At 38.9% G+C, this 26,950-nt stretch overlaps 2 protein-coding genes across 4 annotated transcripts in view; one reads left to right on the forward strand and one right to left on the reverse strand.

Moving 5' to 3' along the window:
- sav (scaffold protein salvador) overlaps positions 1-26,950 on the reverse strand; it is a 1,023,444-nt gene that overhangs the window by 108,261 nt on the left and 888,233 nt on the right. The gene's annotated exons all lie outside the window — the stretch shown is intronic.
- The window catches only part of LPCAT (lysophosphatidylcholine acyltransferase), a 119,357-nt gene that overhangs the window by 77,101 nt on the left and 15,306 nt on the right, over positions 1-26,950 (forward strand). For all 3 annotated transcript variants that reach the window (XM_071685931.1, XM_071685930.1, XM_071685933.1), the window contains 6 exons: positions 277-389; positions 4,337-4,491; positions 7,911-8,048; positions 11,229-11,354; positions 13,929-14,082; positions 23,350-23,590. In XM_071685931.1, the coding sequence (XP_071542032.1) occupies positions 277-389; positions 4,337-4,491; positions 7,911-8,048; positions 11,229-11,354; positions 13,929-14,082; positions 23,350-23,590 (927 nt within the window). The remainder of the gene's footprint in view (positions 1-276; positions 390-4,336; positions 4,492-7,910; positions 8,049-11,228; positions 11,355-13,928; positions 14,083-23,349; positions 23,591-26,950) is intronic.

The following is a 26,950-nucleotide window of genomic DNA, read 5'->3' on the forward strand; positions in this document are numbered from 1 at the left end:
TTGACAAGAATTTGCATAAAATTATTGACAACAGGATGATATGCTGATTGTACAAAAAGAGAATTTACCCTACTTACTTATACTTTTTGACTACATGGTATGAATGGATTTACCATCGGAGTAATGAAATTCATGGATGGAAAAGTGATTGAGCTCAGAGCTGTAATATAATTCAAGTAATTTTGTTCTGTAATTTCAGTACACACAGTCAATTTTAATCTTCACACCATAGTGGAAGCTTTGTTATAGTAAAAACTTGTTCTTCATCCCTGGCAGAATATATTGACTACACCCAGCCAGTTTATGTGTGGCGTGAAGACACTAATTCTCGCCAAAACACCATCCAAGAGATTAAACGTCGGGCCACTAGTGAAGAAAACTGGCCACAAGTAAGTTTAAACCATGCTTATGTTTTAAATGTGGTATATGTGGTTCAGTTTATCAGATTTTCTTGGACTTTAATTAATCATATCCTAAAATGCTGTTATAAGTTTGAGTTAAGTTAGCAGTGAAGTGGCCTTCTGATGATACTGGTAGAAGACCTTGAATCCAAATTTCATGAAGTTGGCAGAGGTAGCCTTCTGATAATACAGGTAGATGATCTTTAGTCAAATTAATTGGGACTGAGTAGTGTTTGAATTATGGATTTTATCATCATTGATACTATATTGTTTTGATCTTTGTGGTGGGTTTAGACTGAAGCTCAAACATTTCATAACTTCAGGTGTGGGCTTTTTGTATACCTGATATATTTTTAAATGTTGTTCATATATAATACATTTAATAAATTTGGAAATACACAATACAATATAAAACATTTAGAAAATATACATTTTGTACTTAACCAAAATTTCTAATTTTTTTGTAACAAATGTAATGAAGACTAAGGTACAGTTTGGTGATTAATGTAAAATAAAACTAGGGTTAGCATTAAGCACAACTGAGGTGAAGGTACCAGGAGAGATAGGAGATAGGTCTTCCATTTCATTCATTGTAGGAGACTGTGTTTTTGTGTATGGATGTTTGTCAAAGTAGAGATCTAACTTGGTATCATAACATACAGGTAATGAACAGATAGGGGAGAAAGAATACTTCCCACGTATTCCCTGCGTGTCGTAGAAGGCGACTAAAAGGGGAGGGAGTGGGTGGCTGGAAATCCTCCCCTCTCGTTTTTTTTTTTTTTTGAATTTTCCAAAAGAAGGAACAGAGAAGGGGGCCAGGTGAGGATATTCCCTCTAAGGCCCAGTCCTCTGTTCTTAACGCTACCTCGCTAATGCGGGAAATGGCGAATAGTATGAAAGAAAGCAAGAAGGTAATGGACAAGATAAGAAAGCTATAGATACTGTTGCTGGATAGATACAACACTTTGAAACCTTCTTAAACACTTCTTAGAGTCATTTACTTTATGATGTTTGGTTTCTCCTTCAATATTTTTTATTGGATATGGAACTCTCATTATCCCTTGATGGATAATGAAACTCCTCTGCTTAAAGAAGCTTATGTCCTAATCTTCAAGTTTTATCTCAGGTCCTGCAGTCATACATGCTACTTCACTGTAATTATCATAGTCTTCAGTAAGGTTGATAACCATAGTGACAACCTTTTCATACATCATTAGGCAGACAAGAAGTGCTGTACAAGCCATGAAGTATGCCATGCATATTTCAAGACGGCTTGTGTCACTGACTCTCATACCATTTTTTAAGTCCTGAGGCAGTGTCCTTAATGTTGAATTCTTTAAATGCATCAGTCCTACCAGCATGTGAACAAATAGATAATGAGATAATGGATGAATTTATTCCTATTACAACACTTCATTCTGAAAATTATTACTTAGTGCAGCTAGAACAGTGAATTGCAGTTTAGATGAAAGATATGTTGGAAAATTTCTGGGCTCTCATATATAAGCCTCCTCCCAAAACTTGTTTAACAACAACAACACAGACTTGTGTATTCTTGTTGTGCTTGCACAAGCACAGTTATTCTGAATTTAGTTTCATTCATGTGCAAATAACAAGTGAGTCAGCCTTAGAGAAAAAATCTTTGTTTGGCTTCTGCCTTCTTCTTTTTTTTTCTTTTTTTTTTTAGAAAGTAATAGCACATGAGAGGAAGATTTCTAGTCCCCTGCTTACACCTTTCTATGCCACCTTCTACATCACACAGGAGATACATGAGACCAGTACTTAAGTCTAAAATTGATTACATTTTAAAGATCATTTGCTTCACTTTTACCGAGTATCTGTCAGCTCAGCATTGCATTATAAGATATTTCTCATGATTATTTTCAGTAAAGAAGTATTTAATTATATTGCAGTTTCAAAGCAAATTTTTGCTATGTTTCTGAAATCAATAGATCTTGGAAACCTCATTATCAGTACCATTTTTCATGCTGATTACAATTCTGGGGTTCAAATGTTGTTTAAGGGTAAATTAAGAACTGTAATTGTCTGCAATGTTGTTTGAGGAGTAATTAGGGCCTTTAATGATTCCATTTTAATTAGCATTCTCTTCATATTTAGTGAGTATTTGTTGGTTCTGGGAAGTAATACGAGATAATTTACCCAATTGTTACAAGGACACAAACTTTTGATGTGGTTATATTTTCAATTTTAGAACAAAACTCTTTTGAGGAAAAAAAATTCCCCTGCAATTTTTGCCATTTTTTTGAGGTCAATAGCTTTGCTTGAAATCCTCAGTAAATGTATTATTTTCCATGATGAATATGACTTTGGGGTTGAAATGTTGTTTAAGGGTTATTTATGGCCTGTAATTACGTCTATAATTTAAAATCTTATGATTATTCGCTTTTTATTCAGCGAGTATCTGTTGGCTAAGGGAAGCATCACAGAGTATTTTCCATTACTATTTCAAATGTAGAAGCATTTCATTATGTTATATTTCAATTCAAAAACAATAAGTCTTTTGGGCTAAAAAAATACCCTGTACTATCGCCTGAAATATTCGACAATTTTCTGAGGTCACTAGATATCCCTGAAAAGCTCAGTATAAAGAAAATTTTTCATGCTGAATATGAATCTGGGTTTGAAATACAGTTTGGGGATCATTAAGTCCTATAAATAGGGAAATCATTGATGTTGTATATAGTGAGTATTTCTTGGCTCTGGGAAGTGAAACAAGATAATTTCCATGATTATTTCAAGTACAGAAATGGTCAGTTTTGTTATCTTTCAATTCTATGCAAAACCTTTTTTAAGCTAAAAAATACCCTGAACTATTACCAGCAATTTTTTTTAATTTTCTTAGGTTATTATATCTGCTTGAAAACCTCAGTATAAGTACTATTTTTCATGTTGAATGTCATTCTGGGGTTGAAATGTTGTTTGATAGATAATTAAGGCCTGTAATTAAGTCGATGATTACATTTTAATGATCATTCACTTCATATCTAGTTGAGTATCTGTCAGCTCAAGGGATGTAATATGAGACATTTTCCATGATCATTTCAAATACAGACATATCTCATTACACTGTTTCAGTTTTAAATAAAAAAAACGTTCTTTGCGTTAAAAACACCCTGCAATTTTTGCTATTTTTCTGAGGTCAATATATTTGTTGAAAACCTCAGTATAAGTACTATGTTTCATGCTGAATATGATTCTGGGGTTGCAATGTTTTTTGCGGGTCAAGGCCAGTAATCAAATCTGTAGTTGATCACAATTTAATGATGAAAAGCTTCAAATTTAGTATGTGAAGGCTTAGGGAAGTATTATAAGAAATTTTATAAGATTATTTTTAGTATGGAAGCATTTCATTACAATATATTTCAGTCCAAAGACAAAAAAGTTTTCTGGGATAAGAAAGATTACCTGAACTATTTCCTGCAATTTTTTGTATTCTTTTGACGTCATTAGATTTTCTTGAAAACTTCAGTATAATTGCTATTTTTCAAGCTGAATATGATGCTGATGTTGAAATATCTGAGTACTGTCGAATCTCTTTGGAATTAAATGCAAACCTAATTTTTATGAATACAGTGCCTTTTCCTTGAAAATTTCATACTAAGTCAGTGTTTGACTTCACACTTTCCCTGAAAGGGGCTTCATATTATCAGAGCAAAATTGTGTTAGTTAATACAGAAGATTGTCAAGCAACCATCAACTCTGATACTACATGTTTATGTTATTCACAAAAACTGCACATTTTTTGTCCTGTTTTATTGGGGCTTTCATGGTTTTGTTACCCTGCAATCTAAAGGACTGTTTACAAATGATTCTGTTAAAAGCCTCTCATGTATTGATATCACTTGCTCATTTTCTGAATTTTTGATTCTATAACAATATTGGATTCCACCATCTTTAAAGATCACATTTTTCAGGTAATGGTCTTCCCAGAAGGAACATGTACCAATCGCTCATGCCTTATCACCTTCAAACCTGGAGCATTCTATCCCGGTGTACCTGTTCAACCAGTCCTCATTCGCTACCATAATCGCACAGACTCCTTTACTTGGACTTGGGATGGTCCTGGAGCGTAAGTGATTCATCTTTCTCATAGCAACATACAGTGTTTGGCTGTTAGGCTGGTCTTTGTCATTTACCATCTTGTTCTTTATGCATTTTTCTTTCTTTCATACTTGTTCACAGCTTCCCACGTCTGTAAGGTGAAGCCAGGTACAGACAAAGAAAAGGCCTCATTTGCTCATATCCATTCTCTAGCTGTCATGTCTAATGTACCGAAACCACATCCCCCATCCACAACCAGGCCCCACAGAACCCCCCACAATTTCCTGCAGCTGCTTTACATGCTCTGGTTCCTTCTGTTGAGAACTCGTCATCCCCTGTATGCCATATTGCTCCAATTCACTCTATCCTGTACACGACTTTTACCTTCCTGCATATTCAAGTCTGGAACACTCAAAATCATATTCACTCCATCTTTTCATCTGCAATTTGGTCTCCCCGATTTCACTGTCCACTCCACCTCTGACCTCTCCTCACTCATTCTCCCCATGTGTCTGAACCATTTCAACATTCCATCTTCAGCTGTCTCTCTCACCCACACTCTTCTTATTATGAAACCTCTCTCATACCCCATCATTACTTACTTTGTCAACTCTCTTCACATCATATATTTCATTTCCAACATGTTCACCCTTTTTTGTACACTCTCATCTACAAATGATCCCTTGCATCCATTCAACACTGCTGGGACTACTATATCTTTAAACATACCCATTTTCACCCTCCCAGATAGTGACCTCTCTTTCCACAAATTCCTCAATATTTCACTGGACCTACACCCCCTCACCACCCTGATGACTCACCTCAGCTTCTATGGTTCCATTTCTGCCATGTTCACTCACATGTGCCTAAAACACTCCCCCCAAATTTTTTTTTCATTCAAATTCGAACTTTAATTACCTTGTTTATTTGCACTGCTAAACCTACTAAACTTGCTTCTGTTCACATTAAAAATCAACTTTTTCCTGTCACACTTCCCTAAACTCTGATGCCAACTTTAGTTTCTAACCTGAATATGCCACCAGCACTTTGCCATCAACAAAAACTGACTAACCTCTCAGGTTCCTCCACCTCCAAGACCCTGGGATATACCCACCTTACAACACTATACATAAAGAAATCAAACAGCCACGGTCACATCATACACTCTGCTGCAGACACACTGTTATCTGGAACCACTCTTTCTGTTCTCTCCCTACTCACACACATACCTTACTCTCTTGATAAAAACTCTTCACTGCATCTCAGCTTTCTTCTCACACTCTGTATCTTAACACCCACCTTTGTCCCCATTGCCTATATACAATGGCACTATACATGATTTCTAGCAATCCTCAGGCACCTCATCATAATCCACACATATGAAAATCCTAACTAACCAGTCAGCAACACAGTCATTTTCTTTTTCTTAAAAAGTCAACTGAATTACCACTGAGGCATCTTCCTGCATTTCATCTTACACATAGCTGTCAACTCCTTATCTTTCTTTGCCAAACCACTTGCCATGCCTCTCTCACTTCACATACCTCCCTGACCCAAACTCCTTACATCTGCCATCTTACAGTCAAACAAATTCAACAGTCTTTCAGAGTGAGTACTCACTCCATCTCCTCTTCATCTCATCACTACCATTACCACTTACCCATTTGCCCCGTTCACCAGTGTTCCCATTTGTTCTCTTGTTTTTCTTACAGTTAACCTCCTTCAAAAACATCTGATGTTTGCTGAAACTCACTCACCCCAACTCTCTTTTGCTCTCTTTCAGCCCCTGCACATTCCTTTTGACCTCCTGCCACTTTCTCTTGTACATTTCTGTCACTCACACCCCTTTTCTCTTTCACTTGCAACAGAACCATGTCATCCCATCACTCACTACCTTTTTTTTTTTTTTTTTACCCTCCCTCCTCCCATCTTCTGCGTGCCAAAAACTTTTCACCCATGCCGTTATTGCTTCCTTAAATACATTTCATTCTTCACTCACTTCCCAAGCTTTTTTTATTGTCACCTTCTGCCATTCTACTTTCATTATCTTTTGGTATTTCTGTTTCTGGCACTTCCTTACAAACAGTGAACAATTATGAAAACATCTATAGTCTGCATTTCCTCAAAATTCATCTTTATTTCTGCTTTTCACAAGCGCACTGCAGACTAGGGCAGAGTTTGGGGATGCTTTTTGAATGCTATTATGAGTGCGAAATAAGAACAGTTCAACAAAAGTGACTGAGCAAAGCACAAAGTGTTACTGCCCTAAATTCAAACTTTGGAAACGTGTCCTTTTGGTGAAAAATATAAATGCAAGGATTTTTTTTGGGTTGCGGATTTTAGATGTTTCTGGGCTGAGGATGTTTAAAATGGACAATTTCTGTCTATATATACGACTGAACACAGCCAAACCATTCCAAAATCTGCATTAGTGCCTTTTTTTCTTTGACATTACTCACATCTCTCTATGCACCTTTTAATTGAAGCTACTTTTTACATTGGGATGAGCATATGGTCAGAGTCTTCCCCCCAAATAAAGTTTTATGTATGCATAAAATATGAGAGTTGGTATGGGTGCATGGAGTGTGAATGGAGTAAATGAATGTAAGATGAAGGAAATTGAAAACACCCATGGAAAGGGAAAATTAAATGGGTTTTTGAAAAAATATTTAGAAGTAGTGAGTGAAATGGAATGCAATAATATGAGATTAAGCTTGCAGAATGTTAAAGGTAATCATGTACGAGGTGTGGGACTGTTAATAAAGTGGTTTTGACAAAAGATTTCAACATATATGTGTCAGTTCAAGACCATTAGTTGCAAGAACCAAGTGTGAAAGGCTTAAAATAATTGTAATTGTACATATACACTGTGATAATAGAGAAGAGGAGGCAGAATACATTTTATTACCTTTGTGTTGGTCTGGTCGAATGTTAAGTAAAATGCAGAGGGGATGAGATGTACAAATTTGATGACTTCCCAAAAAGAGAGAAAAAGTACATATGAAATTTTTTTCTTTCTAATGAGTTTTTCTTCACTGTATTTCTGCTTCAGACAAAGGCACAGCATTAATGGTAGATAACATGAATATAGTTCAAATATTTTCACTTTGTAACTAATGTTAAATGTGAGAGAGGTTAGCAGCCTAGTATGGAGAGGATAGTGAAGGATTCGATCCTTTCTTTATACTGAAGATTTCCCAGTCCTTCTTACACACAGAGTCCTGAAGCTTGTTTCCTGGTAGGTAATACTAATGTGTGTATGTGTCTGTAAGAAAAGAAAGTGTAATGTACTATATAACTGGTGTGAATTTGTCTTACAGAAACATCTTGACAGGAATTTCATCCTGGTTTAGCTTGATGAGGTAAAGAGTGTTGTGAGAGTGGTGTCAGAAGCATAATTCAAGTTTGTGAATTGCTTAATGAAAAACGGTTTTTCATCTTCCACAGACTGAAGATGCTTTGGGTAACTCTTTGCCAGTTCCATAACTTTTGTGAATTGGAATATTTGCCTGTTTACACACCCAGTGAAGAGGAAAAGCAAGATGCTAAGCTGTTTGCTAACAATGTTCGGCAAGTCATGGCAGAGTGAGTATCAAGTTAGTCATGTATTTTAACTTATGGTTTAGATATTAAGTATGGTGTATGTGTGGTGTGAGGTGGTTTGATCGAGTAAGTAATGTAAGGGTAAGAGAGATGTGTGGAAATAAAAAGAGCGTGGTTGAGAGAGCAGAAGAGGGTGTTTTGAAATGGTTTGGGCACATGGAGAGAATGAGTGAGGAAAGATTGACCAAGAGGATATATGTGTCGGAGGGGGAGGGAACAAGGAGAAGTGGGAGACCAAATTGGAGGTGGAAAGATGGAGTGAAAAAGATTTTGTGTGATCGGGGCCTGAACATGCAGGTGGGTGAAAGGAGGGCAAGGAATAGAGTGAATTGGATCGATGTGGTATACCGGGGTTGACGTGCTGTCAGTGGATTGAATCAGGGCATGTGAAGCGTCTGGGGTAAACCATGGAAAGTTGTGTGGGGCCAGGATGTGGAAAGGGAGCTGTGGTTTCGGGCATTATTGCATGGCAGCTAGAGACTGAGTGTGAACGAATGGGGCCTTTGTTGTCTTTTCCTAGTGCTACCTCGCACGCATGAGGGGGGAGGGGGAAGGTATTCCATGTGTGGCAAGGTGGCGATGGGAGTGAATGGGGGCAGACAGTGTGAATTGTGTGCATGGGTATATATGTATGTGTCTGTTTATGTAAATATATGTGTACATTGAGATGTATAGGTATGTATATTTGCTTGTGTGGACGTGTGTGTGTATACATTGTGTATGGGGGTGGGTTGGGCCATTTCTTTCGTCTGTTTCCTTGCGCTACCTTGCAAACGCGGGAGACAGCAACAAAGCAAAATAAATATATAAAAATATTAAGTATTTCCCTGCAGTAGAGAGGTCAGACTTAAGTGTACTTGGAATCATGATTGATAAATAGATGGATTATTACCTTTTCATTTATTTTTCCTTTTTTGGCACCCTCACTATGTAGCAACATATCATAGGTTGTATATTTTTTCATAGATTCAAATAATCCTTTATAATCCTGTTGTTTTTTTTCTTGGTATTTCATAATTCCTTCTCTGCTTTCCTCTGTATTTTCAAGCCATACTTACCTCTTAGTGTCCAACTACTGAGACATTAAGTATTCATTTACATACATTGTAAGAGACATGGAATATTTATAGATAAGTGAAAAATAATTACATTAGGATTAAGATGGTAAGTCCATAACAGTTAGGGCTTTTGAGTTTCAGTCTTATAATGTTTGCCTGTGGAAAAGCCTTCTTCCTAGAAAGTGAGTAAGTTACAAAGATACAAGTCTACATACACGAATGAATCAATACTACCTCACTGAATGCCATATCATTCTCCTTACCCCCAGCCGGCTGTCTCCCTAAATCTCCTGCTATGTCTCCCTACATTTTGTGACCTGCATTTTCACTGCTGGTCCAGCCCAACATAGAAAGCCATTATAGTTGCTGATCACCTCTCATCTACATATGGAAGCAGCTCCTATGACTTTTCTTGTTTGCTCAGTCCTTCATGCATTATCTTAGCCCTTTGCCAACTTGGTGCCAGGAAACATATGAAGAAAGGCTGCATCTGCTCACACTCATTCACTAGCTGTCATATATAATGCACTGAAACCACAGCTCCTTATTCACATCCAGAACCCACAGACCTTTCCGTGGTTTGCCTCAGATATTTCACATGCCTTGGTTCAGTTCATTGACAGCACGTTGACCCCGGTATACCACATTGTTCCAATGCACTCTGTTCCTTGCAAGCCTTTCACACCTCCTGCATGTTCAGGCCCCTATCGCTCAAAATCTTTTTCACTCCATCCTTCTACCTCCAATTTGGTCTCCCCGCTTTTCCTTGTTCCCTCCACCTCTGACACATATATCCTCTTTGTCAATATTTCCTCACTCATTCTCTCCATATATGTCCAAACCATTTCAGCACACCCTCTTCTGCTCTCTCAACCACACTCTTTTTATTTCCACACATCTCTCTTACCCTTTCAGTACTTACTCGATCAAACCACCTCACACCACATATTGTCCTCAAAACATTTAATTTCCAATACTTCCACCCTCCTCCATACAACCCTATCTATAACCAATGCCTCACAACCATGTAACATTGTTGGAACTACTATTCCTTCAAACATACCCATTTTTGCTTTCCGAGATAATGTTCTCTCCTTCCACACATTCTTCAGCACTCCCAGAACCTTCGCAGTGTGAATTGTAGTTTGCGAGGTAGCGCAAGGAAACAGACGAAAGAAATGGCCCAACCCACCCCCATACACGTGTATATACATACGTCCACACACGCAAATATACATACCTACACAGCTTTCCATGGTTTACCCCAGACGCTTCACATGCCTTGATTCAATCCACTGACAGCACGTCAACCCTGGTATACCACATCGCTCCAATTCACTCTATTCCTTGCCCTCCTTTCACCCTCCTGCATGTTCAGGCCCTGATCACACAAAATCTTTTTCACTCCATCTTTCCACCTTCAATTTGGTCTCCCTCTTCTCCTCGTTCCCTCCACTTCCGACACATATATCCTCTTAGTCAATCTTTCCTCACTCATTCTCTCCATGTGCCCAAACCATTTCAAAACACCCTCTTCTGCTCTCTCAACCACGCTCTTTTTATTTCCACACATCTCTCTTACCCTTACGTTACTTACTCGATCAAACCACCTCACACCACACATTGTCCTCAAACATCTCATTTCCAGCACATCCATCCTCCTGCACACAACTCTAGCCATAGCCCACGCCTCGCAACCATACAACATTGTTGGAACCACTATTCCTTCATACATACCCATTTTATATATATATATATATATATATATATATATATATATATATATATATATATATATATATATATATTTTATCCCTGGGGATAGGGGAGAAAGAATACTTTCCATGTACAAGGCGACTAAAAGGGAAGGGAGCGGGGGGCTGGAAATCCTCCCCTCTTTTTTTTTTTTTAAATTTTCCAAAAGAAGGGACAGAGAAGGGGGCCAGGTGAGGATATTCCCTCAAAGGCCCAGTCCTTTGTTCTTAACGCTACCTTGCTAAAGCGGAAATGGTGAATAGTATGAAAGAAAGAAAAGAATGTACATATATGCGAATAGTATGAAAGAAAAAAATATATATATATATCAAACTTTTTTTTGTTACAGGGCTTTGGGTGTTCCTGTGGCTGACTACACCTATGATGATTGCCGACTAATGCACAAGGCCAAACTTAAAAATCTTCCCTGTCAGACAGGTCTGATAGAATTTCAAAAGCTTCGCCATCGGCTTGGGTGAGTTTTAAGGTCATATATCAGAATAATGATACGTATAAAGTATCATTGGAGCCAACAAACAAAGCAGCTTCTTAATATTCACTGAAAATATTGTCTGGTCATTTATTTCCAGAATACTGTAGAAAGAAGGATTGACATTATGGAAGATAATGAAGAAAATTGAAATGGTGATAATTTAGGTATTTTTTGAACTAGGACTCTAGAAAGAATTCATTTGGGAATGCCATAGTAGTACACTTTTACAGTCATTCTTTCACTCTCTGACTCAATATCTAGGACTCTAAAAAGCTTCAAGGCAAACACCATTTTTATGCTGAATATCTCTGTATGTGCTTGATTTACCTTTTTTGTTACTAAAGAAGTATAATGACTCTCATAAGGCCTGCATGCAGTTGTATGAGTCTCATGCTCATCAAGAAAGAAATGGAGCACTAGTTTTTGGAAGACATAAACCTTATTTTTTTCCCATTTTTTGCTTGGATGACAGCATCTTTATCTATTCTAGCCAAGTGGGCTGTTACATGGAAAACCAGACCCAGCCATCTGTTGGTATCTGCATGAAACCAATTTTTTCCTGATATTACTTTTCCTTCCTCTCAGTTTCAAATTCTTATTTCTGTTCTTTGAAATCTTTGTGTAATGTGAAGGGTTTTCAGATGATATATGGTCAAAATTAATTGGTTTTGGAATCCAATTAGATCTTCTCTGAGTCTCCCATTTTAGAGAGGATAATAGTCTCTCCTTGTAAGACAAAATTTTCTGAGTGATGAAATGTTTTTTTTTTTATCTTCTCTGAATTTGTTTTAATTTTTCTTTCTCACTGATTGGATTCAGTTACCAGAACTGAACAGTGTATTCCAACTGAGATCTGAGTGGGATATTATAGAGTAATATATCCTCTATATCATAGATAAAATTTCTAGATATGAAATGTAGCATCTTGTTGGTTTTATATTGGGCAATAAGGCATTGTTTTAGATATTCTAGGTCATTACTGGTAACCAGTTTGAGTTTTTTGTACATCTGATAATGGTATATAGAACATTTTATATCCACAATTGATACTTCTAGTGCCAACATGCATTACTCTGCATTTGTCTCTGAAGTCCATTTGCTATGTATGCATTCACTCCACCAAATTGTTTGTATTTCTTTTTAATCTTTAGACAGTCTTCCTTTGACAAGGCTAAATTTCCTGATTTTTTTTTTCTCATCAGCAAATTTTGAAATTCTATTGGTGAGTCTTGTCTTCTGATCAGATATAATGAAAAGTGTGGGTTCTATGACTGAGCCATGTGGTATGACCATTGTCAAGCTAAATGGTTGCTTCTTGTCTGGAACCCAGTCCATGTCAATGTACAGATTTAAATTCCTATGCCATGAACTCTAATTTTTTTTTTTAGCAGTCTTATATATGGTACTTTCTCAAAAGATTTTTGAAAGTTTAAGTATACAGCATGTAAGGGTATTTTGGAACCCAAATGTTTGTGCATCTGACCAAAGGATTTTATAGAACTTGATAAAAACGATATTTTATTTTGAAGACCATGCTAATAAAAGGTATCAGTTTATTCTTTTCTTAAAATTAATCATCATATATCAAGTTACTCTTTCAACCAATTTTCCAACATGAGCATTATCCATAGCAACAAATAGGTAAAAGGTAACAAGGAAAATTGAAAGCATGTCGGGAGTTTATTCATCGCAGCTATTTTCAGCCAAGTCTTCTTTAGAAGAATAATGATTATTCTCCTCAAGAAGATTTTGCTTTCAGTTTTCCTTGCCTTCTTGTACACAATTTTGCCAAGGACCAAAGTAATGCTGATTTGGAAGGTCATTCAAAGTGCATTTTCTGTCTCCTTTTTTTAGAAACTGGCATTGTGTCAGCAAGCTGCCAGTCTTTAGGTGCTTTTCCTTCTTGTATCAATTTGTTGACAGTTATAACTGAAAATGCTATTTACCAGCATCCTTCTTTCAGTAATCTGGGAAAGATATCATCAGGGCTAGTATACTTTAAACGGATTTACTTTTTTCTAGACATGGTGGCAGAAATCAATCAGTGGGTGGGGGAGGAGGCTAATGTTCCTGGGTGTAGTGAGAAGTGTTTGAAAAAAATAATGGAAGGAGGATGACGGAGTTGGAGACAAATGGTGTAAGTGAAAATGGTCGTGGGCTTGACCTGGAAAGCCAGTGATACCGAGGGCATAGTGAATATAAGGATGTAGTGGAGATGAGGGTATAATGAAGATGAGGCTTTAATGAAGATTATGTTGTTGAGGATGAAGTAAAGGTGCATCTGTTAAGAGTGATGTGAAGATATATTTCTTAAGGATGAATTGTGTTGTGGTTTACTGAGGTCACAGTGAAGGGGACTTTACTGAATGTGAAATGAAGACGTTTGTTGGGGATAAATTAATCTAGAATCATCAAGGGTAGGTCAAGGGTGACGTCTCCCTTCACTGAAAATATAATTTTGAGTAATGATAATAATGTAGGGAGATTCCTGCTGCATTCACTAATTGATGATGGTGTTTCTATTGTAATCTAATTTCATGTTGATATGTATTTCAGTCTAAATTTGAATAATGTTGAAGAGGAACTGTTAAGCCAGTATGCAGACATTGCCATTACTGATGGGCAAATCACACTCTCAGACTTTGCAAAGTATTTGGGCATCCCAGAGTCAGAGCCATCCCTTGTTGATCTTTTTAAGGTCTATGATAAGGTAAGGATGGTAATTTATCATGTTACTGTACTCTTTATTCATTATTTTTTACAGTTAAATCAATTTGCAGTTCTGCTCCAAACTTTTTTAAACCTTTCTCTTCAACAAATGAATAAAAGAATATGTAGGCTATCTTAATATCGTATCTTGTATCTTAATACAACAAAATTTTGAGTACCTAAATAAAATTCCTGTCACTTCTATGCCTTATTTTTGTACTTACAAAGTTTGTTTTAAAAATTAAAACACAAGTCTAAAGTTATATATTGTCTCTCTTAAGGGAATTTCCAAGTGTAAACTTCAACAGAAAAGATGTCATTTTTAGTAATTCTTCTACTTTTTCCTTCTTTCTTACTTTCTGTTCTTTTTCCTTCATACTTCTTTTACTTCACTGCCCTTCTCATTCTTCTTCTACTGCTCTTTTTCCTTCTCTATCTCCTGCTCCTCTTCCTCATTTTCCTCCACTTCCTCTTCACCCTTCTTTTCCTCTTCTCCTCTCCTTTTCCTCTTCTCCTCCTCTTCCTTCTTTTCCTCTTCTTCTCCTCCTTCCATGAAGAAAAAGATTGTCAAGATTCAAAGCTGCCAAAGACTGCCTCACATTGCATGTGGGGGCATTACTGAAGGTGCAAGCAAGATGAAATCATTAATGGTCTACCATTTGGAGAATCCAAGTGCACTTACGGGATATGTAAAGAATATTTTGCGCCCCTATTATTGTTCTAATGAATCCAAAGGGATGGATAATTAGAAAAGGTTTATATCATGATATTGCTGCAAAGCTCCATGTAGAGTTGAAGAGTACTGTTTGAAGAGAAAATAAGTTTCAAGATTCTCCTTTTCGATAATGCCCCTGGCCATTCAGATTCAATACAGGACTTTTATGAGAACATTAAGGTAGTCTTTCTTCCACCCAAAACTACATCTCTAATCCAGCCAGTAGCCATGGGGGTAATATCCACTTTCATTGCCTACTATTTATGGAGACCCTTAGCAAAGATCATGAAGGTTAATAGAGAATGACCAATTGATACTGAATGAATTCTGGAAGTTCTTCATGATTATACGTGAGGCCTGGAAGAAAATCACCAGTATTTGTATGAAAGGAGTGTGATGGAAGCTTTGCCCTCAGTTTATCCATGGACTCTGAGATTTTGGTGTCAACACCACCATATCAAATATCAAGAATGTGTGCTCAGACTGCAGAAATGGCAAAAAAAGTCAGCTTTGATTAGGTTGAGGAGGGTGATGTGCAGGAGTTACTAGAACACTAGCATAAGGAAGAGCTCTTAAATAAAGATCATTTTTACTTGATGAAGGAATGCCAGGAGGAAGTGGTAGCAGATAAAGGGAAAGTTAAGTTAGTGTATTCACTCACTAGCAAGAGGTTGGCTGAAGTATTTCACTAAAATGACCTTGCTCTCGCTGTATTTGACAGGATGATCCAGATACAGAATGCATTTAAAAGGCAGCCCCAAATATCCTTGCTGACATCAGGTGGTATACAGAAATCCACAATGATAATGAAGACTAAACAGACACCGCTACATTTCTTTTTGAAGAAAAAGAACATTTGTAAAGAGGACCAATAGTCAATGCCCAGCAACATAATAACCAAACACCACTTTTGCCAAGTACATCATCTGATCCATATAACCTCTTTCTGAAGTTACTCCTCCACCTACCTCCTCCCTCTTAACCAGCAACAGGAAGCAAGTCAGGAATGCCATTAAGCATAGGTGTTGCAATCAAGTTTCTTATTTTCTGCTTTTATTTACTAGAAATCATGGTAAAGTATGAGTACAATAGTATTTTATATACCTGGTGTGTTTTTGCTGTATATATTTTGTACTGTCTTATTAATGACGAAACCCCCATATCTCCACTATATAATCATATTGATTTATTTCTTTATTATACTTAATCACCGTCTCCCGCATCAGCGAGATAGTGCAAGGAAACAGACAAAAGATTGGCCCAACCCACCCACATACACATGTATAGACATAAACGCCCTCACATGCACATATACATACCTATACATTTCAATGTATACATACATATATATACACAGACATATATACAGATGTACATATTCATACTTACTGCCTTCATCCATTCCCGTCACCACCCCACCACACATGAAATAGCTCTCTCAACCACACTTTTTATTACTACACATCTCTCAACAAACTTATACCTCTGTAATTTGAAAATTTACCTTTATCCCCTTTGCCTTTGTACAATGGCACTATGCATGCATTCCGCCAATCCTCAGGCACTTCACTATGAACCATACATACATTCAATATCCTTAACAACCAATCAACAACACAGTCACCCCTTTTTTTAATAAATTCCACTGCAATACCATCCAAACTCACTGCGTTGCTGGCTTTCATCTTCCGAAAAGCTTTCACTACCTCTTCTTTGTTTACCAAACCATTCTTCATGACCCTCTCACTTCGCACACCACCTCGACCAAGACACCCTATATCTGCCACTCTATCATTAAACACATTTAACAAACCTTCAAAACACTCACTCCATCTCCTTCTCACTTCACCATTACTTCTTATTACTTCCCCCTTCACGAATGTTCCCTTTTCTTCTCTTGCCTTATGCACGTTACTTACCTCCTTCCAAAACATCTTTTCATTCTCCCTAAAATTTAATGATACTCTCTCACCCCAACTCTCATTTGCCCTCTTTTTCACCTCTTGCACCTTTCTCTTGACCTCCTGCCGCTTTCTTTATACATCTCCCAGTCATTTGTACTAATTCCCTGCAAAAATCGTCCAAATGCCTTTCCTCTCTTTCACTAACAATCTTACTTCTTCATCCCACCACTCACTACCCTTTCTAATCTGCCCACCTCCCACCTTTCTCATGCCACAAGCATCTTTTGCGCAAGCCATCACTGCTTCCCAAAATACATCCCATTCCTCCACAACTCCCCTCACGTCATTAGCTCTCACCTTTTTCTATTCTGCACTCAATCGATCCTGGTACTTCCTCACACAAGTCCTCCTTTCAAAGCTCACTTACTCTGACCACTCTCTTCACCCCAACATTCTCTCTTGTTTTCTGAAATCCTCTTCAAATCTTCTTCCCTCCAGCTGTCCCTCTCAGCACATTAACATCCAAAAGTCTCTCTTTCACATGTCTATCAATTAACATGTAATCCAATAACGCTCTCTGGCCATCTCTCCTACTTTCATATGTATACGTATGTATGTCTGTTTTTTAAACCAGGTATTCCCAATCACCAGTCCTTTTACAGCACACAAATCTACAAGCTCTTGACCATTTCCATTCACAACACTGAAGACTCCATGTATACCAATTATACCCTCAACTGCCACAGTCCTCACCTTTGCGTTCAAATCACCCATCACTATAACCCATTCTCATGCATCAAAGCTGCTAACACACTTAGCTGCTCCCAAAACACTTGCCTCTCATGATCTTTCTTCTCATGCACCAATAATGAACCATATCTCTCCATCCACTTTCAGTTTTACCCATATCAATCTAGAGATTACTTTCTTACACACTATCACATACCCCCACAACTCCTGCTTGAGGAGTAGTGCTACTCCTTCCTTTGCTCTTGTTCTCTCATCAACCCCTGACTTCATTCCCAGACAACTATTCCCCTTTACCCTTGAGCTTTGTTTCACTCAGAGCCAAACATCCAGGTTCCTTTCCTCAAACATGCCACCCATCTCTCCTTTTTTCTCATCTTGGTCACATCCACAAACATTTAGAAGCTCCAATCTGAGCCTTCGAGGAGGATGAGCACCCCCCGCATGACTCCTGTTTTCCCTTTTAGAAAGTTAAAATACAAGGAGGGGAGGGTTTCTAGCCCCCTGCTCCCACCCCTTTAGTGACCTTCTACTACATGTCGGGAATACATGGGAAGTATTCTTTCTTCCCTATTTCCAGGGAAAGTTTTGGGGAGCCTGGATGTGGAAAGGGAGCTCTGGTTTCGGTGCATTACACATGACAGCTAGAGACTGAGTGTGAACATATGTAGCCTTTGTTGTCTCTTCCTAGTGCTACCTCGCACTCACGCGGGGGGAAGAGGGTGCCATTTCATGTGTGGTGGGGTGGTGACGGGAATGGATGAAGGCAGCAAGTATGAATATGTACATGTGTATATATGTATATGTTTGTGTATGTATATGAATGCATATATTGAAATGTATAGGTATGTATATGTGCGTGTGTGGGCATTTATGTATATACATGTATAAGATTGTGGGTTGGGCCATTCTTTCATCTGTTTCCTTGCACTACCTCGCTAACACAGGAGACAGCAACTAAGTACTATAAAAAAATATATATATATTCATTTATTTATTTCATTTATTTTGCTTTGTCGCTGTCTCCTGCATTAGCAAGGTAGCGCAAGGAAACAGACGAAAGAATGGCCCAACCCACCAACATACAAATATATATACATACACGTCCACACACGCAAATATACATACCTATACATCTCAACATATACATGCATATACACACACAGACATATACATATATACACGTGTACATAATTCATACTGTCTGACTTTATTTATTCCCATCGCCACCCCGCCACACATGTAATAACAACCCCCTCCCCCCTCATGTGTGCGAGGTAGTGCTAGGAAAAGACAATGAAGGCCCCATTCGTTCACACTCAGTCTCTAGCTGTCATGTAATAATGCACCGAAACCACAGCTCTCTTTCCACATCCAGGCCCCACAGAACTTTCCATGGTTTACCCCAGACGCTTCACATGCCCTGGTTCAATCCATTGACAGCACGTAGGCCCCGGTATACCACATCGTTCCAATTCACTATATTCCTTGCACGCCTTTCACCCTCCTGCATGTTCAGGCCCCGATCACTCAAAATCTTTTTCACTCTATCTTTCCACCTCCAATTTGGTCTCCCACTTCTCCTCATTCCCTCCACCTCTGACACATATATCCTCTTGGGCAATCTTTCCTCACTCATTCTCTCCATGTGACCTGAACCATTTCAAAACAACCTCTTCTGTTCTCTCAACCACACTCTTTTTATTACCACACATCTCTCTTACCCTATTATTACTTACTCGATTAAACCACCTCACACCACATATTGCCCTCAAACATCTCATTTCCAGCACATCCACCCTCCTGCGCACAACTCTATCCATAGCCCACGCCTCGCAACCATACATCATTGCTGGAACCACTATTCCTTCAAACATACCCATTTTTGCTTACCGAGATAATGTTCTCGACTTCCACACATTCTTCAACGCTCCCAGAATTTTCGCCCCCTCCCCCACCCTATGATTCACTTCCGCTTCCATGGTTCCATCCGCTTCCATGGTTCCATCCGCTTCCATGGTTCCATCCGCTGCCAGATCCACTTCCAGATATCTAAAACACTTTACTTCCTCCAGTTTTTCTCCATTCAAACTTACCTCCCAATTGACTTGACCCTCAACCCTACTGTACCCAATAACCTTGCTCTTATTCACATTTACTCTCAACTTTCTTCTTTCACACACTTTACCAAACTCAGTCACCAGCTTCTGCAGTTTCTCACATGAATCAGCCAGCCACCAGCGCTGTATCATCAGCGAACAGCAACTGACTCACTTCCCAAGCTTTCTCATCCACAACAGACTGCATACTTGCCCCTCTTTCCAAAACTCTTGCATTCACCTCCCTAACAACCCCATCCATAAACCAATTAAACAACCATGGAGACATCACACACCCCTGCCGCAAACCTACATTCCCTGAGAACCAATCACTTTCCTCTCTTCCTACACGTACACATGCCTTACACCCTTGATAAAAACTTTTCACTGCTTCTAACAACTTGCGTCCCACACCATATATTCTTAATACCTTCCACAGAGCATCTCTATTAACTCTATCTTATGCCTTCTCCAGATCCATAAATGCTACATACAAATCCATTTGTTTTTCTAAGTATTTCTCAGATACATTCTTCAAAGCAGACACCTTTGAATCACGCATTTTTATTTACCATACCATTTTCAAGGATATAATCACAGCATAAACATAAGTATACTTATGTAAGTAGGAGAGATGGCCAGAGAGCGTTACTGGATTACGTGTTAATTGACAGGCGCGCGAAAGAGAGACTTTTGGATGTTAATGTGCTGAGAGGTGCAACTGGAGGGATGTCTGATCATTATCTTGTGGAGGCTAAGGTGAAGATTTGTATGGGTTTTCAGAAAAGAAGAGTGAATGTTGGGGTGAAGAGGGTGGTGAGAGTAAGTGAGCTTGGGAAGGAGACTTGTGTGAGGAAGTACCAGGAGAGACTGAGTACAGAATAGAAAAAGGTGAGAACAATGGAAGTAAGGGGAGTGGGGGAGGAATGGGATGTATTTAGGGAATCAGTGATGGATTGCGCAAAAGATGCTTGTGGCATGAGAAGAGTGGGAGGTGGGCTGATGAGAAAGGGTAGTGAGTGGTGGGATGAAGAAGTAAGAGTATTAGTGAAAGAGAAGAGAGAGGCATTTGGGCGATTTTTGCAAGGAAAAAATGAAATTGTGTGGGAGACGTATAAAAGAAAGAGACAGGAGGTCAAGAGAAAGGTGCAAGAGGTGAAAAAAAGGGCAAATGAGAGTTGGGGTGAGAGAGTATCATCAAATTTTAGGGAGAATAAAAAGATGTTCTGGAAGGAGGTAAATAAAGTGCGTAAGACAAGGGAGCAAATGGGAACTTCAGTGAAGGGCGCAAATGGGGAGGTGATAACAAGTAGTGGTGATGTGAGAAGGAGATGGAGTGAGTATTTTGAAGGTTTGTTGAATGTGTTTGATGATAGAGTGGCAGATATAGGGTGTTTTGGTCGAGGTGGTGTGCAAAGTGCGAGGGTTAGGGAAAATGAGTTGGTAAACAGAGAAGAGGTAGTAAAAGCTTTGCGGAAGATGAAAGCCGGCAAGGCAGCAGGTTTGGATGGCTTTGCAGTGGAATTTATTAAAAAAGGGGGTGACTGTATTGTTGACTGGTTGGTAAGGTTATTTAATGTATGTATGACTCATGGTGAGGTGCCTGAGGATTGGCGGAATGCGTGCATAGTGCCATTGTACAAAGGCAAAGGGGATAAGAGTGAGTGCTCAAATTACAGAGGTATAAGTTTGTTGAGTATTCCTGGCAAATTATATGGGAGAATATTGATTGAGAGGGTGAAGGCATGTACAGAGCATCAGATTGGGGAAGATCAGTGTGGTTTCAGAAGTGGTAGAGGATGTGTGGATCAGGTGTTTGCTTTGAAGAATGTATGTGAGAAATACTTAGAAAAGCAAATGGATTTGTATGTAGCATTTATGGATCTGGAGAAGGCATATGATAGAGTTGATAGAGATGCTCTGTGGAAGGTATTAAGAATATATGGTGTGGGAGGCAAGTTGTTAGAAGCAGTGAAAAGTTTTTATCGAGGATGTAAGGCATGTGTACGTGTAGGAAGAGAGGAAAGTGATTGGTTCTCAGGGAATGTAGGTTTGCGGCAGGGGTGTGTGATGTCTCCATGGTTGTTTAATTTGTTTATGGATGGGGTTGTTAGGGAGGTGGATGCAAGAGTTTTGGAAAGAGGGGCAAGTATGAAGTCTGTTGGGGATGAGAGAGCTTGGGAAGTGAGTCAGTTGTTGTTCGCTGATGATACAGCGCTGGTGGCTGATTCATGTGAGAAACTGCAGAAGCTGGTGACTGAGTTTGGTAAAGTGTGTGAAAGAAGAAAGTTAAGAGTAAATGTGAATAAGAGCAAGGTTATTAGGTACAGTAGGGTTGAGGGTCAATTCAATTGGGAGGTGAGTTTGAATGGAGAAAAACTGGAGGAAGTGAAGTGTTTTAGATATCTGGGAGTGGATCTGGCAGCGGATGGAACCATGGAAGTGGAAGTGGATCATAGGGTGGGGGAGGGGGCAAAAATTCTGGGAGCCTTGAAGAATGTGTGGAAGTCGAGAACATTATCTCGGAAAGCAAAAATGGGTATGTTTGAAGGAATAGTGGTTCCAACAATGTTGTATGGTTGCGAGGCGTGGACTATGGATAGAGTTGTGCGCAGGAGGATGGATGTGCTGGAAATGAGATGTTTGAGGACAATGTGTGGTATGAGGTGGTTTGATCGAGTAAGTAACGTAAGGGTAAGAGAGATGTGTGGAAATAAAAAGAGCGTGGTTGAGAGAGCAGAGGAGGGTGTTTTGAAATGGTTTGGTCACATGGAGAGAATGAGTGAGGAAAGATTGACCAAGAGGATATATGTGTCGGAGGTGGAGGGAACGAGGAGAAGAGGGAGACCAAATTGGAGGTGGAAAGATGGAGTGAAAAAGATTTTGTGTGATCGGGGCCTGAACATGCAGGAGGGTGAAAGGAGGGCAAAGAATAGAGTGAATTGGAGCGATGTGGTATACCGGGGTTGACGTGCTGTCAGTGGATTGAATCAAGGCATGTGTATGGGGGTGGGTTGGGCCATTTCTTTCGTCTGTTTCCTTGCGCTACCTCGCAAACGCGGGAGACAGCGAAAAAAAAAAAAAAAAAAAAAAAAAAAAAAAAAAAAAAACTGAGAGGGGCCTGTATTTGTGTTCAACAAAGAAATTTTCTCATTTTTCACAGCTTTATCTTGTATTGTAATTAAATTTTGAAGAAAGATATTGAACTTCAGCTTCCTGTCTGGTGATGTCAAGTTTGTGAACTCTGTAGTGGTAAAGTCCATAAAGCAACTATACTTTTCTTATGGTTACCTATAAGCCTATAGATAAATTATATAGTTTTGCAATCCAGAGGACAGCAGTGGGTATTAGGAAGAATTTTTTCCATTGATAAGTTGTCAATATTAATGTTAGTTGGGGATCTTAATTGAAATGGATTGTTTAATTAAAAATAAGGATTAAGAATTTTTATCATATAAAGTAATGTGTCAAAATACTGTCAGCTTAGTTGCTGTGTTAACAGAACAATGCAAACTGAACCCAAATCTTTCATTTGTACAATACAGTATGTAAATGTAGTTGCTCAAGCCAAATATGATATCCATGCCTTTGTAAAACATTACAGATAAAGAAGTTTAAATTGAAAATCCCGGAATATGGGACTTTTTTCACCCTAGTTCTGGAATTCTCCTTCATTTAGGGGCAAAATTCTTGATACAGCAAATCTGCTCAAATATTTTGACTTGGTTTATATTTGTAGCATACATGTCGTGCATACTTGTCATATATGCATCAGTTTTGATTTTTCAGTCTTCTCTTTTCAGGATAGTTCAGGTACCATTGATTTTCGTGAATACCTTATAGGATATTGTCAGTATTCACAACCAGCTAACACTGAAGACACTCTTAAGTGGGCCTTCAAGCTTTTTGATCGTGGGGGAAAAGGTCACATCCTTCTTCATGATGTCATTAAGGCTCTTCGAGCTTCCTTGGACATGACACCAGAAGAGACAACTAGAATATTTAAACAGGCTGATCAAGACAATAAAGGCTATATTACATATGGTAAGCTTTTTGTTAACACTAAAATTCCATCTTGTTTTAATGGTCAGCCTATGGCATACAAGAAAATAATAATTGTGAAAATTTGTCATAAGGGTTGTTGTGTGGTGTGGTAAAGTCCACTAAAATGTGAGTTTAAAATGTATGCTTAAAAATGATAAGCAGATTACAGTGGACAGAGATGGATTTATGTTGGAAATGATGTGAAACTGGAAGAAGACAGAGTGGGAAATGAGAAAATGTGTAGTAGGTGCAGTAGAGAAAAGAGTGATCAATAATGTTATGACAAGCAAGTATGAATATGTACATATGCATATGTGTACAAGTCTGTGTATATGTGTATGTGTATATCTTGATATGTATATGAATATATATGTATGTGTATGCCATTTCCCACATTAGCAAGTTAGCACCAGGAGGAAAGTGATTGGTTCTCAGTGAATGTAGGTTTGCGGCAGGGGTGTGTGATGTCTCCACGGTTGTTTAATTTGTTTGTGGATGGGGTTGTTAGGGAGGTGAATGCAAGAGTTTTGGAAAGAGGGGCAAGTATGAAGTCTGTTGGGGATGAGAGAGCTTGGGAAGTGAGTCAGTTGTTGTTCGCTGATGATACAGCGCTGGTGGCTGATTCATGTGAGAAACTGCAAAAGCTGGTGACTGAGTTTGGTAAAGTGTGTGAAAGAAGAAAGTTAAGAGTAAATGTGAATAAGAGCAAGGTTATTAGGTACAGTAGGGTTGAGGGTCAAGTCAATTGGGAGGTGAGTTTGAATGGAGAAAAACTGGAGGAAGTGAAGTGTTTTAGATATCTGGGAGTGGATCTGGCAGCGGATGGAACCATGGAAGCGGAAGTGGATCATAGGGTGGGGGAGGGGGCGAAAATTCTGGGAGCCTTGAAGAATGTGTGGAAGTCGAGAACATTATCTCGGAAAGCAAAAATGGGTATGTTTGAAGGAATAGTGGTTCCAACAATGTTGTATGGTTGCGAGGCGTGGGCTATGGATAGAGTTGTGCGCAGGAGGATGGATGTGCTGGAAATGAGATGTTTGAGGACAATGTGTGGTGTGAGGTGGTTTGATCGAGTAAGTAACGTAAGGGTAAGAGAGATGTGTGGAAATAAAAAGAGCGTGGTTGAGAGAGCAGAAGAGGGTGTTTTGAAATGGTTTGGGCACATGGAGAGAATGAGTGAGGAAAGATTGACCAAGAGGATATATGTGTCGGAGGTGGAGGGAACGAGGGGAAGAGGGAGACCAAATTGGAGGTGGAAAGATGGAGTGAAAAAGATTTTGTGTGATCGGGGCCTGAACATGCAGGAGGGTGAAAGGAGGGCAAGGAATAGAGTGAATTGGAGCGATGTGGTATACCGGGGTTGATGTGCTGTCAGTGGATTGAATCAGGGCATGTGAAGCGTCTGGGGTAAACCATGGAAAGCTGTGTAGGTATGTATATTTGCGTGTGTGGACGTATGTATATACATGTGTATGGGGGTGGGTTGGGCCATTTCTTTCGTCTGTTTCCTTGCGCTACCTCGCAAACGCGGGAGACAGCGACAAAGCAAAAAAAAAAAAAAAAAAAAAATGAGCATATATATATATATATATATATATATATATATATATATATATATATATATATATATATATAATTTTTTCCCTGGGGATAGGGGAGAAAGAATACTTCCCACGTATTCCCTGCGTGTTGTAGAAGGCGACTAAAAGGGGAGGGAGGTGGCTGGAAATCCTCCCCCCCCCCTTTTTTTTCCCCCCCCCCAAAGAAGGAACAGAGAAGGGGGCCAGGTGAGGATATTCCCTCAAAGGCCCAGTCCTCTGTTCTTAACGCTACCTCGCTATCGCGGGAAATGGCAAACAGTATGAAAGAAGAAAAAGAAATATATATAAGCATTTATATGAGTGGATGGGTCTTTCTTCGTCTGTTTCCTGGTGCTAACTTGCTAATGTGGGAAATGGCAATCATTATAAAAATAATGTTAAGGATACAGTTCTAATCTACAACTGACATTTAGGAAGGATAAGTGTTTAAGCTGGATAAGTTAAAGGAAGAAGCAAGGGAAGACCAAAGGTTACAGAGTATAGAATGAAAGCCAAAATATACAGATATGGTGGTTTTATATGAATCTACGTGAAGATGTGTAATAACTGTGATGTTAGGAGAATTTCACACATAAATGGTATAAACATTAGAGCAGATTATTAGATTTTAAATACAGTAATTGTTTTTTGTCTTCATGCAATACACATACCTAGCTTATACCTATTTCCATTTTTTTTGCCTCTCCCTCCTTCACTTACTGTCCATCATCTTCAGTATCTTTTTTACTTCTCCATCTGTCTTCCTATTCTACTTGCATGCCATTTCTCAAGTGCCTTTACCCCAATGCACTCCTCATACTATTATCTTCTGCTACCTCCCTGTCCATTTACTCTTATATGATCCCAAGCATTCCCCATTTCTTCTTCCCAAGCCTTTTGCATGCCTTACTTTCTCTTTCCATGCCCTTTATTACCTTTTTTTCCATCATTTCCCTACCGGATATTTCATGCATTTCCTTTCTTACATCACCATCTTAACTTTTCCTATCCAATGTCATCTCTGTCCATTTCTAACCTTTTCCCTCTCCCGATCCCATCCCTTCCTTACCATCTCTCCTCATCCCTCTAAATTACTTTACTGTTTTACATTCCTCTGCTCATTCCTCTCTTTTCTTCTATCTTTTCCCTGGCTTCTTTCTCCTTACATTACCATCCTTTTTTTTTCTCTCCTCTCCTATCCATGCCTTACTATTACCTCCTCACTATCCAATATCTCTCCTTCTTCCCTCCTGTCCCTGTCTTTAATCCTCTTGGTTCTCATGCCTCTCTTCTTCTCATGCCCTTACCCCTCCTCTCCTCTCCTTTTTGCCCTGATTTCCCTTTCCATCTCTTGACTACTAATCTCTCCTTTTCCTTCTTTCTTTCTTTCATACTATTCGCCAACTCCCGCATTAGCAAGGTTGTGTTAAGAACAGAGGACTGGACCTTTGAGAGAATATCCTCACCTGGCCCCCTTCTCTGTCCCTTCTTTTGGAAAATTAAAAAAAAACGAGAGAGAAGGATTTCCAGCCCCCCACTCCCTTCCCTTTTAGTCGCCTTCTACGACACGCAGGGAATACGTGGGAAGTATTCCTTCTCCCCTATCCTTTTCCTATCCTTGTTATTTGATCTACTTTCATCTTCTTTCCCTTCTATACTCTTTTTTATCCTTTAATTTTCCTATCATATCCTTTCTTCGTCCTCTTTAGCCCTTTCTTCTCCCAATCCTGTTCTCTTTCCCTTCCTACCCTTTCCTCTCCTTTCATATAACAAGCTTCTC

This window comes from Panulirus ornatus, chromosome 41, assembly GCF_036320965.1.
Source record: "Panulirus ornatus isolate Po-2019 chromosome 41, ASM3632096v1, whole genome shotgun sequence".
NCBI lineage: Eukaryota > Metazoa > Arthropoda > Malacostraca > Decapoda > Palinuridae > Panulirus > Panulirus ornatus.